Genomic DNA, 16,167 nt, shown 5'->3' with positions numbered 1-16,167 from the left:
CTATTCTCTGATTTATTGCATTTCCTTGGTAGTGAGCATAGCTGCCAAGTTATCCCTTTTTTAAAGGGATTTTCCCTTATGCTGAATAGGCTTCCTCGCGAGAAAAGGGAAAACTTGGCAGCTATGGAGTGAGAGAGGGTTATTCTACCAACACGAATGTCTCGCCACAAATGCAATTGATCTGTAGAAAATCTAAATGTATAGACTTTTCTTATTGTCGGTTTAAGTTTTAAGTTCCTTTAGATGTTTGATGTTTTAATTTTTGTATGGATAAATGTTTCTGATTGACGGTCGAATAAAGTCTGATTGATCTGTAGAAAATACAGCCTGAAAAAAGAGACGATACACGTAGGCTACTTCTGTAAACCAAGGAACCATTATGACCTTAGGGTAAGATCAGTTTCTTTGAGGTGTATGATATAGATATGCAGGCTTGAATCCTTCTGGCCATAGTGAGTGTTGAAATATCTTTTTCCCGGACAGGCTGTGTGAAGGATGGGAACCATCCAGTCTTGATTTTTTGATGACTGCAATATTCTCCTGAAAGTTTGGGTAAGCTTGTACAGTTCAGAGGAATCTCTGGGTATGTGGTGATTAATCTGTGGACTATTCTGGAGAAGTGTCTCATAGAGTGTGTTTATGAGAATTATGAGGAATGTTGAAGGAGTCCCATCTCTTCAAATGAAAGCATTGCAGGATCAACTGAATTTGATCTACTGAAAGTGACCAGATTTTTGCTAACCATTGTGGGGAACCTGGGCAATAAATTATATTTATGCCTTCAATTTGTTGTCCAACTTACACACAATTCCGATGCTTAAATAAAGGTCAGACCAGGGTGGATTTGATTTAAATCAAATCAATTTAAATCACAATTTAAATCACTAGCCAGTAAGACTTAAATAATTTTTTACAGAAAGACTCATTCTTGCTGGTATAATCTTAATATTTACAACCAGATGAAGGTTTGATTTTTGGAATAATAGATTTTCATAGTGGTTTTTACAGTTATATCAAAAATTGCTGATGTATTAGAAACTCACAGACAGATCATTGTGAATTTATTGTGAGGTTTAACAAGTTGACTGTTTATTATTTGGACAATTTTTCTGCTGTACTTTATTGAAAGGAGAAAAATGCATGCAAAATCCAGAGGCTAATTGACTAATTAGAACTTGTCAAAGGACTTTCTCCCAGAAGCCTCTGGGTTTTGCATGAATTTCCCATGTGGAGCATGCTATCCCAACTGGTCCGGAATATATCCTCCAGTTTGGAACATGTTTCATCTAATTGCTCTATCTTTGTACTAACCAGCTGGTGAGATGATGAAAATATATTAAAAATAAATAGGAGTGTTGTCAGTTATTTTAATGCAAGTGGGCTGCACTCCATGTAATGTGGCATAGTGAGAGAGGATAAGAGCTTTTAAAATACTATTGTTTTGCATAGTGGAAACATACCACATTTTCCCGTGTATAACACATCCCCATGTATAAGACTTTGGGGGGGGGACTCAAAATTTAGAAAATGGGGGGAGATTGCCCAGAATTGTTGAGCTTTTTTGGGGGGGGGGGAAGTTGCCCACAGTTTTTAAGCTGTTTTGGGAGAGGTGGTTTAATGATAAACGCCCACCCACCGGACCAACGAAGACAATCGTGCATGTCACAGAAGACATGAATCTTCTGCCCGCCCGCCAAAAGCAACCGCAAATCGCCTGCAAATTTGGCAGCACCAAATTAAGAGCAGCCCTTGACGCAGCAACCCATCATCAGCCAAAATCGCCACTGAAATGCTCCGAATCGCGCCAGCGACCAATCCCACGTCCCCATTCAGTACAAACCATGTATAAGACAACCCCCAATTTGAGAGATTCTTTTTATCTGAAGAAAAGCTCGTCCAATACATGGAAAAGTACGGTAATTTTCAAAAATAAATTTATTGCTTTAAAATGCATGTCTTACAGACAACGATGACCGGCATTCAGAGAAGAATTAAGAATGTGATGCTGCACACTTGTCGTGTACAGAGACAGATTTGGGCGACAGAAGGAAGGCAGAAAAGCTTATATAGGTTATGTCTAAAACAGCATTAGACCTAAATGTGAGGCCTATGGCATTCCAGCCTGCTCCTAAGCATTTATACTCAGATTGCCAACCTTTTTGGACCAATGAGGACATTTGGAATTTTGAGAAACTGCTGTGGGTGCCAGTCACAAAATGGCTGCCGTGGGGTGTGTGGCATAACACAAAATGACTGTTGGCAGAGGAGAGAAAGAGAGGCAAAACCACTGTCAACATTAACTTAGCAGGAAGTGCAGGAAGTTCTCTTGCACATTTTTTATTTTTGAGGGTGTGTTTACCACGGGAGGTACTGGTGGGTTCATTACATTGGCAACCCCATTCTATGGAGCAGAGAATCTGCCAAAGAAGAGGGTGGTTTTTGTTGCCTTGTGCCAGATAAGGAAGATAAAAGGATGGTTTGCTTCAATTTTTATGGGCTGCTGAGATGACCTTATTACAACGGTGGCTGCTGAGGCAGCTGCTGCCTCGGTGCCCTCTTCATTGATCTCCAGAAAGGACTTGTGATACACTTCTGACAAAAACAAGTCGCCTTTTTTTGACATTCCTGAGAAGTTAGCTTGGGCTGGAATGAAAGCATCCTTCATCCCCATACTGCTTAGGGTGGACTTGAGGTCGAAACTCTCTTCCAGTTTGATCCTTGGCAAGTGAAGCTCCACCTTCCTTTTCTGCATCATTTCCGGACTCGTCCATATCGACAATCTCTCATATGTTAGTTCTTTTTCCAGCTGGGGTTGTATAATCAAGCAAGTTAGACAGAAAAACAAAAGCGACTCTTTTAAAAAACCACACATTCCTAAACCCTACAACCAGTAACTCTTCTCACCACAAAGTTATGAGGGCTTTCAAAACAAAGCCTGCTGTTTACTTTGCTAGGGAATGTGATGCAAGGAGAAAAGGCACTGCCAGGTTTGAGGAGCCCATAGTGCTTTCACCACTCCACCCCCAAATCTGGCCACTGTACCTGCAACCCGCTCAGTCGCTGCTAAATACATAAGGTTGCTGCATGTTATTTTCTCTTTTTCCTTTTAAAATTAGGTGATTCTTATGCTCGCAATGCAACAAGCCCTTCTATGCTGGCAGTTGTACCTTGGAAGTCGAACGGAAGTCTGTTCAACTTCTAAAATGTTCGCAAACCGTAGCGTGGCTTCTGATTGGCTGTGGGACGCTCCTGCAGCCAATCAGAAGCCACGGAAGCCCTGTCGGATGTTCGGCTTCCAAAAGAACATTTGCAAACCAGAACAATCACTTCTGGGTTTGCGACGTTTGGGAGCCAAAAGGTCCGAGTTCCAGGGCTTTAAATGTATGGGCGGGAATCAGACAATGTTTTGTTCATCTATCTCTGTTTATATAAATCAGGGGTGAGTTCACTCTATGTCAGGCATCCCCAAACTTCAGCCCTCCAGATGTTTTGGACTACAATTCCCATCATCCCTGACCACTGGTCCTCTTAGCTAGGGATCATGGGAGTTGTAGGCCCAAACATCTGGAGTGCCACAGTTTGGGGATGCCTGCTCTGTGTGCTAGCGAACTACACCCCCCCATCTCTGTCCAAATGTCGTCCAGGAACATTTTGGAGGCTCACAGATTTCCCCATCCCTGATTTATTTAGGGATGGAATGAAATGTCTAACAGTCATTGAAAGCAAGTGTTTTACCAATTCCAGACCAGTAGACTCATCTTCGATGTCTTTTGGAAGCATGATGAACATGCTGACGTCATTGTTCTCATATGGGAGCTCAAGAATACGAACCCTCAGGATATCAATGTAGAAGGTTGGAAATGTTCCCTTTAGAAACATCATTTGTACAGGCTTTGACTGGGTCTGTAATAAAAAAAATACATGCCATCCTTTTCCCCACTGAAATGAACTGCCATTCAGATTTGTCTGAGACCAAGAAGCTTGAAGCATTAAAACTAAATAAAGGGCCTTTCTCTCTCAAACACAGGCAACTTCCCACCCCCCCTGTTACTTTCCTTTTGGGGTGGGGTGGGGGGTTATGAGAATGGGAAGAAGGGGAATAGTGTTGGGAATAGTGTTGTTTCCACCAGGGGGCAGCACTGAAAAGCTAAAAGCAAGCACTCATAGCTGAACCTGGGGCAGATCTGCACTCATGGTTTTTAATGTTAAGGAATGCTTTTCCTATCGTATTTGAACACATGACACCCTACTTTTGATGTTCACAATGTGTTATTAAAAATGGGACACCAGGTGGTGCTACAGAACAACCAGCAGCAAAGGTAAGAAACGCTTTGATTTACAAGTACCGGTATGCTCTGTGACGTTTTAGAATAATATACCTGGTATCGTTCTAATAACATTAAACAGGTCGGTGTAGATCCAGCCCTGGGCAATCTGAGGTGGCTTTAGATTAGTCCAAAAGGTACAGAGGGAGTGTGGTTGAGTGGTTTTCTGCTACGCTGGTAATTCTTTGGATAGCAATGAGAGCAGCAGTTGGTGTACAGTCTTTCTGTGTTTGAATCCTACTTGTTTCATTATACTGTATTTTGCTTTTCTCCTGGCCACTTTAATTCAGAGTGCTATATCACCACATGTTTACCCCCCCCCCCCAAGTTCCACCATCATATCAGTAGCGATTAAGGTAGGCATAAGTCACAATGCCCGGGCTGCCAGATTGAAGCAGATTTCATTATAGCAGCAACTTTGTAAGTTTAATAAGAATAAAGCCACAATCTGAAACACACTTTACCTGGGAGCAAGCCCCCATTGAAATCAGTAGGACTTACATCTGGATAGACATGTTTAGGATTGTACTGTAGCTTTTCAAGAGATACACTCAATTAACAACAACACTTTCAAACCAAGAACAAACCCACAATTCTCTTGCTTAATATAAACATTTAGTGGTTTTCCTTTTGCACAGAGCTCTGAATAATTTTACAGAGAATTGATACCAGCAGAACATGTCATGGAAAAACACACTTTTTATTTTATTAACACATGCGTACCTTACTCAGTCTGAAAGGCTTCTCAGTAGTATTTGCTTTCTCAAATCTTTGATCCCACTTTCCTTTGAAGTAAATGGCATTTACTATGACCAGTGCTGTCTGAGCACCAACTGAATCTTTAGGCAAGAGATTCTTGATTTTGTCTTTTGGAAAACAGAAGGGTGTTGTTAATGTATTGGCATCCCAGTGTTGCTATACTAATAGGATATGGCTCTGAAATAAATGGTGTTGTTCTGAGTCAGATAATTCTCCTCTCAAGCCTGGAACTCGCTCATCTGAACTCTTTCCCAGTTCTGCTATAAATCTCATGACTGCTTTCCCATGGCTTGTGGGGTGCTTCAGGTGAAAAGGAAAAGTGAATTTCTGTCATTAAAAACCTTGCTTTTCCCAGACCCAGGCTCTAGCTGGCTGATTCACCTGCATGAATATTACTTGGTGCTATAAAGGGGCAGCAACTAGCACGATGGGATCCAGTTATTAAGCCATTACAGGGAGAAACTAGATAGACCAAATGGATTTCAATATTTAAGCAGCTAGGGATTGCACATTATGCCCAGAAAGTCACTTTTTTTTTTTCAAAACACAGAATTTTTTTTCGGTTCCTCAAATACCACTTCACATTTACATTTGAATTGCACATGGTTTTCTGTACAAGTGGGACGATTTTGATGTAGAACTAGCCTTAGCAAACCTCAGGTTCATGCGCTTCCCTTGCCCCCGGTGTACCTCCAAGGAGGGGTTAAGAAGCTTTTACTTTAGATTACTGCAACTTGCTATATCAACTAAACTCAGACAATCAGAGATCTTTAGTTGAAACGTAAACTACACTTTTTGAAGCTGACTTGTTTCAGCTGACTATAGTTAAGATTAACCATGGTTCACTAAACCATGGTTAATCCCAATTGGAAGTGGAAGCTTCTGATCTCACAGGTGCATCAGAGGAGATAGGGTGGACAAACCAGGGCCGTCTTACCCATAGGCGCTAGGGGTGTGGGGCACCCGGATGCCGGGCTCTCAGGGGCGCCAGGTCAAGAGTCCAGGGCCCAAGAGTTGAGTCCGGGAAAGAGCTTGCCTGTTGGTTGGAGCACCGCGGTGGGCTCTTCTGCTGCTCTGTGCTATGAGTTTGGGGGCAGCCGAGCCAGTGAGACACTGAGGCGGCTGGCCAGCTCTGCCCTCCTGTGTGCCTGGGACTAGGTAACCTGGGGGTGGGGGCACCGGGTGGATCTTTGCACACTGGGGCCGCATATGCTTAAGACAGCTCTGGGACAAACCCAAGATTCGCTGTAGCCCTTTCTCATAATGCTCAACAAGGATATCCTCCAGATGTTTAAGATTAAAACACATGTCATCCCTGACCATTGAACATGCTGGCTAGAGGTGATGAAGCATTTTCAGGGTACCAGAACTGGGCCATTGTATCCCTCTATAGAAATCAGAATCCAGTTTTCAAGCCTGGAGATACAGTGGATTTTGTAAATCTTTAATTAACTTTAAAACTTTCTTCTCTGCTTTTCTTGTAGCTTAGGGTTTATTCCCTTGACCGCCTAAGTGGTTCTAAGGACATTAAGACTCAAGGACAGGTCTGGAACTGAGCTTTCAGTAGAGTAGAATTACAGTCTGCAGTGGCCGAATAAATAAGCTTACTGTTAGTTTGTTTTTCAACCCAAACGTTGATCTGTTCTCTGACTTGTTCTGCAGCATTCAAAAAATCAACCGGTTGTAGTTCTGCATGATAATACTTCTTAGTGAGCTGAAGGTATTCCTGAAAATTATAGGGGCAAAAATACAAATTGTTATGAGTTTCTCTTTTTTTGTGCAGGGGGAAGTAGGTTGTATGCAGAAACCCTTCTAACCCCTGGATCCAGCAAGTATCAAAATAGAAGACAGCTTCCTATTGAGGTGATAGTTTGGGTGATGGGCCATTGGGGAACAAAGGAAGTGGATTTGGGTGAGGCATCAAATGGATGCCCACCCCTGTCCCTCAACTGGCTGGTAGAAAAAGACAAAGATGAGGGCTGAGCGTCTGCAGTGATGTGGGCCAGATATAAACCAGCAAGCTGAGAGAAGGTGGAGAGACAAGAGACAAGTTTGATTTCTGTTTGAATTTAAGGCAGAAGTTTTATACAGTCTGAAGAGAAACCAAAGTATCTAAGGTAGCAGCTATGAGAGAAACATGACCCTTTGGGGGTGTTGATGCTGTGAGCCCCTCAATTTTAGGCTCAGGTTGCAATATGTGCAAATAACCCATACAGTGGTACCTCGGTTTATGAACACAATTGGTTCCGAAGGCACCTTCGTAGGTCGAAAAATTCGTAAGTCGAAAAACGCCATTGGAAATGCGATTTCCCATAGGAATGCATTGGAAACGGAAAAATTCATAAGTCGAAGCAACCCTATCTAAAAATTCGTAAGTCGAAAAATCCCTATCTAAAACCGCCATGGTTTTCTTTCGGATGTCGGATGCCATTACCCCCATTCGTAAGTCGAAAAATTCGGTTGTCAAGTCGTTCGTAAGTCGAGGTACCACTGTATCATAAAGACACCAAATAATAATAATAATAATAATAATATATTATTTATACCCGGTTTCCCCAGCCACTCTGGGCGGCTTCCAGAAGGATATTAAAATACAATAATCTATTAAACATTCTATGGTCCATGGGGTCACGAAGAGTCGGACACAACTAAACGACTAAACAACAACAACATTAAACATTAAAAGCTTCCCTAAACAGGACTGCCTTCAGATGCTGTCTAAAAGTCTGGTAGTTGTTGTTCTCTTTGACATCTGGTGAGAGGGCCTTCCACAGTCTCTGCAATGCCTCATTTCCAAAGGAAACACAACCCCTGGGCAAGTGCCTGGAATCTCCAGAATCTCGCACCGCTCAGAGATTGGGGTGGTGTGCAACATTTTTTAATCCACATATGGATTCACCACCGAGCAGGATATCCCCCCACTAGATTTCCAAGGCAGAGAAAAATTATTAGCCAGGCATCTCATGGTTGGCATCCTCAGTTGGGCTGGCAGATGGCTCTCCACCCACTCCACTTCTTGGGTTGAGGTGTGGCAGTGGCCAGCTTTCATGTCAAAATGTTGACATTGCATGTTCCTTCATCTACGTGCCTTGCTGCAGGAGGGGAGGGGGAGAGGAGGCAGAGTGAATGCGCACCAATCACACTATTGCTTGTTCCTCTGCCCACTCACTACACGCCCTCAGCAGCCATTTTGCAACTGGCCCCCCATGGTCCTCTGATTACCACAGGCCCTAATAAGATCGGAGAACTCTGGTGTATAGGACAGCGACTTTAGACTTAGGCAGTGGAAACCCAGGTTAGAATCCTGACTCATTTGTGGCTGCTACTCATTGTCTTTGGAAAGCCCAACCCACTTTACAGAATGGTTGAAAACACAAAAAACGAATAAATCCATGAGATCCTTGTAAGAAAGGCAGGATACAAACATGTTGAATAAAAGCAAATGTTTCATTTGGCATCGTGAAATTTTATTACTGTGAAAAACAGATCTAGAAATAAGTACCAGAAAATAAAATGTATGTTAAATTTAATAACGATCACCCTCTAGCTCAGTATTATTGCATCATATACCACATACAACACTTTGTTTTTCTTAGCACCATATTTTCTAATTATACCATGTGGAAGTAATCTTTGTGATGAGAACTATATTTTTATATATTTCAAATGAAACATGGTGTCTTAGTATAAAATACTCACGCTGTTAAAATCGAAAGTCTTTTCTCCATATACTCTATTGGCAGTTTTCAGCAGGTAGGTGTTCTTGGGTTGGTTGATTTTAGAAATCAGTTCCTGGAATTGACTGTTGGTGGTTTCATCTTTACTGAGTCCTGGTTCCTTTACAGGGAGACACCATTGCATATAAAAATCTCAGTTGCATTAGACTCAATGGTACTGCATAGGTAGATAACAATTCCAAATTGTCGTACCTTGGAGTCGAACGGAATCCGTTCTGGAAGTCTGTTTTACTTCCAAAATGTTTGGAAACCAAAGCACGGCTTCTGATTGGCTGTAGGAAGCTCCTGCAGCCAATCGGAAGCCGCAGAAGCCCTGTCGGATGTTCAGCTTCCAAAACAACTTTCGGAAACTGGAACACTCACTTCTGGGTTTTGATCGTTCAGAAACGGATTTGTTCAGGAGCCAAGGTGTTTGAGATCCAAGGTATGACTGTAGCAGTTTAGTTGGGGGGGGAATTGCCAGGGGGGAATTGCCATTTGTGATTAATTTAGTCTAAGAATCAGCAACTGGAGGTTCCTAGGCCAAATCCAGCCTTGCTTGACATCATTTTAGGGTCTGCCTCACCATCCATATCTTGTTCAAAATGACAATCATGCAAAAATAGTTGCTGCCCAGAGTTTAGCTTTTCTCTTCCATCCTCCTTTGGAAAATAACTAAACTTTAGCATTCTCAATGCAATAATTTATATTATGTTCTAATTAACATATGTTATGTTATATGTTATATGCTATGTTTTTATGTTATGTTATGTTATATATTATGTTCAACTTGGACTGGTCATGTTGTTTGGATGCCTGATTATCGTCTTCCAAAGCAACTACTCTATTCCAAACTTAAAAATGGAAAGCGTAATGCTTGTGGTCAACAAAAGAGGTTTAAAGACTCACTCAAGGCAAATCTTTTAAAAAATGTAATATAAACACCGCCAATTGGGAAAAACTGGTCTGCGAGCACTCCAGTTGGAGAACAGCCTTTACCAAAGGTGTCATGGACTTTGAAGATGCTCGAACTCAGGATGAAAAGGAGACGCGTGCTAAGAGGAAGGCACATTTGGCAAACCCTCACTGTGATCAACTCCCGCCCGGAAACCTATGTCCCTATTGTGGAAGGATGTGTGGATCCAGAATTGGCCTCCACAGTCACTTACGGACTCACTGCTAAGATAAGGTTACCAGACGTTCGCGTTTCCCAGGGAAAGTCCCCGGATTTACAGATCACTCCCCTGACAAAATCCACTGAATTTGACTGAAGTTGAAAAGTGTCCCCGGATTCATTGTAAAAAAATCTAGTAACCTTATGCTAAGACTGTGTAACTGAGACAATCTTACTCAGTTACAAGTGATCGCCAAAGAAGAAGATGGAGAAATTTAATTTTATTAAAAATTAAAGCTACCTAACTACCACTTCTCCAACCAATATGCTAACACAGCTATCCTTCAAAATCTGGCACGTCTCCAAATTTTGCAACGCAGCTCTTCAAAGTGTACAAAAACACAAATATTGGAGGGGTTGTAAATTTCATAGGATTGCTGCCTTACCAGTAAATCCCATGGAAGTCAACGTCACTTACTTCCAGAGTGTTTAGGATTGCCAAACCTGTTACAGAATGATATTACCTGTGAAGACCTTTCAGACTCCTCTGGTGATGCATTGAAACGAAGCACCTGTAAGCAGAGTTGTAAAGATTTATTTTTAAGATAATTACATAAAGCAGATACATACAATAATTTCTTAGCAATTCAGCAACTGAACCTAGATTGATAAAACATTTACATGGCATTCAAGATTATGACCAGCTTGCTGTCAACACTGAAATGTTTTTCTCAAATCATAGTTTTTATTCTGACAATTTCAAATTATAGTTTCATTTTCTTTTATGGCTAAGCTTCTGTGGATTTGTTTGCACATGCATGTTGACATTATTAGTATCAGTTGGTTATCTGGTTTCCCATCTTCCTCCTGTTCGCGTACACAACAATGTTCTTCAGATCAGTGTTCTTCAATCTTGGGTCCCCAGATTTTGCTGGCCTATACAAAACTCATCAACCCCCAAAAAACTTAATCAATGGTTAAGGAAGATGGTAGTTGTAGTCCAATAACATCCGGGGACACAACATTGAAATAAAGCACTTTAACAGATGCCGTATGTAACAACAGCATTTATTGTACAGTGGTACCTTGGTTCCTGAATGGCTTACCGGTAGTTGTTGAACAAATCGGCTCCCGAATGCTGCAAACCAGGAAGTAAGTGTTCCAGTTTTTGAGCGTTTTTTGGGAGCCGAATGTCCGACGCAGCTTCCACAGCTTCCGCTTGAGTGCAGGAAGCTCCTGCAGCCAATCGGAAGCCGTGTCTTGGTTTTTGAATGGTTTCGGGAATCAAACTGACTCCTAGAATGGATTATGTTTGAGAACCAAGGTACCACTGTATTATATCTCCAAACTATGTGCAAGGTTGAAATGTGCGGTGGTGGCAGGACAAATTCAAGAGCCTACCTCTGCCATCTGGCTGGCAGTTCTACCTCTTGCTCCCATGTGGACCATGGCTAGAACAGATGTGATGCTCCAAGGAGAAAAGAAAATATTGCCTTCAGATGTTTGGATCAGCTTTTTGTAAAGATCTAGAAGAAAGCTGCCGTTGGCTACTGAGAGGGAGTCCATTACTGCAACCTGTGAAAAATGCAATAGACAGGACAAATCATTGCTCTGAAAAAAGAAGCGTTTCTTTTCCTTCCCACAAAAATAGCACTTTCATTAGTTTGTCCCAACGTTAGATGCTAAAGCATTCATGCAACCAGAAAAAAAATAACCCTACCCCATACATTCCCAGTCAATCCATGCGCTCTGTATATGTCACCTCGTCCTAATGTTCTGTAAACCCCATTGAACTCTAGATTGTTACCACACATAACTTGGCAGTGTTACTGCCTTAGGGCCCAATTCTCTGTATGTTAACAAGGAAGAAAGGCCAGCTGTGTTTAGTGGGATTTTCTCCCAAACAATTTTTTTAAGTTTGCAGCTCCAATGAACTATTATGTGCTGTGCCTGCAATTTGTATGTTCTTAATAAATTGCAAGTACTTTCCCAACAAAGGAAGAATGGATACAAAAACGCATGGAATAGGCAAAAACGTACTGGAAGAATAAGAAATCAAGACAACAAATGTTTTATAAAAGAATGGAAATGGTTTATTGGGGATGCACAGATGAATTGTAAACAGATAAGACTGGCAGGATTATTGCAATAACCTGCAGTTTCATAACGAGTATATATTTAAAGTAGATGAATAAATGAGCAAATTAAGTTAATTTGGATATGCAGAAGATATTAAAAATAAATTTAAGGAACCGCAGAAAGAAGGGAAAGGAAGTCAAGTTTTGAAATGTTAAAATGATTGTAAAATTAGTGAACTGTATAAATCTGAGAAGCATAAATAAAATTAATGAATTGCAATGCAGTACAGTGGTGCCTCACTAGATGAATTTAATTCGTTCCACGGGTCTATTCTTATAACGAAAAATTTGTCTAGCGAATCCCATAGGAATGCATTGAAAAAAAATTTTGAAAAAATTTGCCCATAGGAACGCATTAATTGAATTTCAATGCATTCCTATGGGAAACCGCGATTCGCTAGACGAATTTTCCGTAAAATGATTTTGTCTAGCGAGGCAACCTCCGCTAGAAAAATCCTTTCTTTAAGCGAAAATTTTGTCTTACGGGGCGTTTGTTAAGCGAGGCACCACTGTATACCTTAAGAGAGGTGAAGCAATGTATCTGGTCTGTAATACATAGAATTACAGCGCATTAAGTTCATCAAGGGACACAGGTGGCGCTGTGGGTTACCGATCAGAAGGGAAGGTAAATGGCGTTTCCGTGTGCTGCTCTGGTTCGCTGTCATGCTGGCCACATGACCCGGAAGCTGTACACCGGCTCCCTCAGCCAATAATGCGAGATGAGCGCCGCAACCCCAGAGTCGGTCACAACTGGACCTAATGGTCAGGGGTCCCTTTACTTTTATCTTTTTAAGTTCATCATGGAGGTTCTGAAGCAGTTTAAATATTTCTTTTGTTTGGTGATGCAAAGTGCAGCCATATGCGTTACCACAACCTTTGAAAACCAACCAAAAATAAAATACTGTAAGTGTCTTGGAAGTTCCCCCCTGCTGTGTGCATGAAGCCATATGGCAAGACTTCCATGTTATTTGTTAGCAATTACCAGCAACCTCTGGTGGTAGCACAGAGAACCTACATGGTGTGGATGATCCATGTGGTAAGTTAGAGACACTTTCTCCTTTGCAGTTGCAGCTAGGGTCAGCCTGAGACATTTTTGCACCTGATGCGAACCACAAAATGGCACCCCCCCTCCCCGCCAGGGAAAGAAGAAGTAAGTGAAGATCTACATCAGGAACAAAGGGAAAATAAAGATCTACGTTGGATTGTGCTGCCCTGCAGATCCTGCCACCTGAGGCAACCGCCTCACTGCAGTGGGGACCGTCAGCCCTTACTTAGAATCAAATTCCAATGCAGTCAGCTAAATTTCTAGGTAGTATAGGGCAAATCGCCTAGGTTCTAAGGATTCCCTGGAATATGAAGAACTGTCATTCAGAGACAGAACATTTGCTTTCCTTGAAAGTCCCAGGTTCCATTCCTGGCATCTCCAGGTAGGCTGGAGTAGCCTCTGTCTGAAATCACAGAGCTGCTGCCGGTCAGTGTTGACAATAGAGAGCTAGGTGGACCAACGACTTGATTCACTGTAAAGCAGCTTCCTATGATTTTTTTTTATCTTAAAAAAGTATATTTTGCTAAACGAAGCTCTGGAGTCACCAGCTGCAAGGGAGGACAGAACTGCTGTACATTTGGGGTGTATTTTGCACCACCAACATATAACCATTTGAGAACCGTATGGATTGTAGTTTGCGAAAGGTGATGGGAGTTTGTTTTTGCGGGGAGATCTCTAAGCTCCCCTCAGAACTCCTGGTTCAGGATAACCCTTTGGTAGATGGAAATCAGTTTTAAGCTGTAGATATGTCTGTAGAGGTTAAGTGGAAGACACATTTGAGAAGCAGCTGGAACATTGTAGACCCTGCTCTTAATTTTCTGATGGGTCCCTTCTTTTCAGATGGTAATGCACATTACTTTACTTACTTCAAAATGTGGTGAGCCAGAACTGTGCTTATTAGACTTGTGCTTACACTTCTGCCTCACTATCCTGTCCTGACAGCCTCGCTAGATCAGGAGTGGCAGATGGAGAGGGGTGGCAGTGTACACCTGGCTCCCCACCAATGATGATGCTGCCAGGAGCCCAGGTGAGCACCATCACCCTAGACCAGTAGCTGATCCTATGCTAGATAACATCTTTCATCACTTCTGCATGGCAAACAATACTTACAGAGATTCAGAAGCTCTGTCCTTGCTCCCCCCTCTGCATCCAGTGCTTCCCCCCCAAAAAAAAATGTTTAGGGGTATTCTCATTTTGAAACACTGCCCCTCAATAAGGCCAAACTTAGATTCACAAATGTTTAGCAGTATGCGTCCCCCTGCATCCCCCCCAGAAAAAAAGCACTATATCTATCTATCTATCTATCTATCTATCTATCTATCTATCTATCTATCTATCTATCTATCTATCTATCATCTATCATCTATCATCTCTATCTTTGTTAATTTGAAGTTTCACTTTTCTACTTATTATGCCCAAGGCATCCCGGTCACCCTATATGCTTGCCTAGCATTATCTACTTGACGAATGCAGGGACTGTTGCCAATTGTTCGTGCACTTTTAATAACCAAATTAAATCCTGCTCTTCCATTATAAGCACAAGGAATATCTGACACTTGCAACGTTGCTTTTTTCACATTATAAATAGCATTTTTTCCCCTTTTCACCCAAGTTTAAGGTTTGCGGCAAAACAAGTTAGACAAGCTTAAGATGTCACAGTACCTGCAGCTGCTACACTTTCGGCGATTCCTCTGACAGGTTGCGGTGTTTGTGAAGACACAGTTCTGTAGCAATAATACAGAGCAACCTTTACTTCTCCTCTTTTATATCCTCCATTTCAACATCTTGCCCACCCTCTCTGTCTCCATCAACTAGCAGCATTGTCTGTTGCAAAGCTGAAAGACAATGTCAGCTACGTTATATTATCAGAGCTATTACTAAACTATTTTTGTTTGTTGTAAGAGCAGTTCTGCGTTAGTCTGAAAGAGGAAAAATTTCTTCAGATAACACATTTAGGGATCAATCCTATAGCAAGATCTGCTGGGATGAGAGGGTTGGAATCTAGTGAATCTCCAAGTTGACCTGGGAGGTTCCTGGCACAGTCAGGCTAAACCAGTCAGAAAGAGACATCAGCATATCTCCTCCATCCCAGCTCAGATGGAACAAAGCAAATCTTAAACTGGCATAAGGCTTGGGAAAGGGGCATTCTGGGGTGGGACCAGAGAGGGTGTGGTTAGGCTTGATCCTAAGCCCATTCAGGTCAGTGTAAATTAAGCTGGCAAAAAAGGTGGTATAACACTATTTTAAGGACTTGTTTTCCCTCTGCCAGCCTTAGGCCTGCTCAGCCAGCAGTACCCCACCCCCACCCCCCGCACTACTGAACAGAGTTTGGATCCACTGTAAATTTACTTCGGCTTAATTTATACTGACTTGCTTTACACCAGTGTCTTGTAGATAGGATTGTTCACTTGGATCAAATGTCGGAATAGGATAGCAAGCTTTGGAATCTCATAGAACTCTTATTTGCTGCATGGAAAATGGTGCCCTGCTATTCAAACCTTGCATGCTATTTCCTTGCTGGTGCATTCCCCCCCCAATAATTTGGGGGGCTGCCCCCCAATGTTCCCTACTGTCGGGCCAGAGGAAGCTGAGTTGAGCGTGACTTCAGTGACTGGCTCCACCTCCTGCTGTGGAAGGCTGCATAGCATGAGAGAGGAAGAACCCTCGGCCTCTGCATTCAGCTCCTGGCTTCTCCCGAAACATCATGTGACATTGCATGTTGCACGCCATGTGGGTGACATCACCCAGCCCCCTCGATCTTTGGCGCAAGTTGGCACTTCTGTGTACTGTGGTGGTTTATATCGCAAATTGGTCTGGCGTTTCTGAATCTTGCGTGAAAAGGAGAACCAGGCTCAACTTCACTTGGTTTGTAACACATATGGAGTTAGGCAAGGGTTCAACCAACAATGTTTCCCAAGAGCCGAACTGAAAGGAAGGGAAGAGGAGGGATGCAGTTTTCATTGGCGTGTTGTGGTTTCATCTCCCTCTTCTACACTATCCTCCTTTCAGGCATGACTTAGCTGAAAAGTGGCAAGGCTCATCTCCAGTACCAACCTGCCATTCGGATCTA

The 16,167-nt window shown here is 42.3% G+C and overlaps 1 protein-coding gene across 1 annotated transcript; it reads right to left on the bottom strand.

Annotated features, from left to right (window-relative positions):
- Nucleotides 1-1,912: 1,912 nt before the first annotated feature.
- On the bottom strand, nucleotides 1,913-14,891 carry LOC118089833 (serpin B10-like). Its single transcript, XM_035124828.3, has 8 exons — nucleotides 14,760-14,891; nucleotides 11,316-11,489; nucleotides 10,439-10,486; nucleotides 8,784-8,921; nucleotides 6,693-6,810; nucleotides 5,049-5,191; nucleotides 3,736-3,903; nucleotides 1,913-2,806 (listed from the first exon to the last, which is right to left on the bottom strand). Exons 2-8 carry the CDS (start codon nucleotides 11,478-11,480, stop codon nucleotides 2,402-2,404), a joined length of 1,185 nt encoding a protein of 394 aa, XP_034980719.1. The 5' UTR covers nucleotides 11,481-11,489; nucleotides 14,760-14,891; the 3' UTR covers nucleotides 1,913-2,401.
- Between the last annotated feature and the right edge of the window lie 1,276 nt (nucleotides 14,892-16,167).

The sequence above is a fragment of the Zootoca vivipara genome, chromosome 8 (genome assembly GCF_965207765.1).
Source record: "Zootoca vivipara chromosome 8, rZooViv2.hap1.1, whole genome shotgun sequence".
NCBI classification, from domain to species: Eukaryota; Metazoa; Chordata; class Lepidosauria; order Squamata; family Lacertidae; genus Zootoca; species Zootoca vivipara.
The sequence above is the reverse complement of the archived record's forward strand: the minus strand, read 5'-3'. Positions and strand labels throughout refer to the sequence as shown.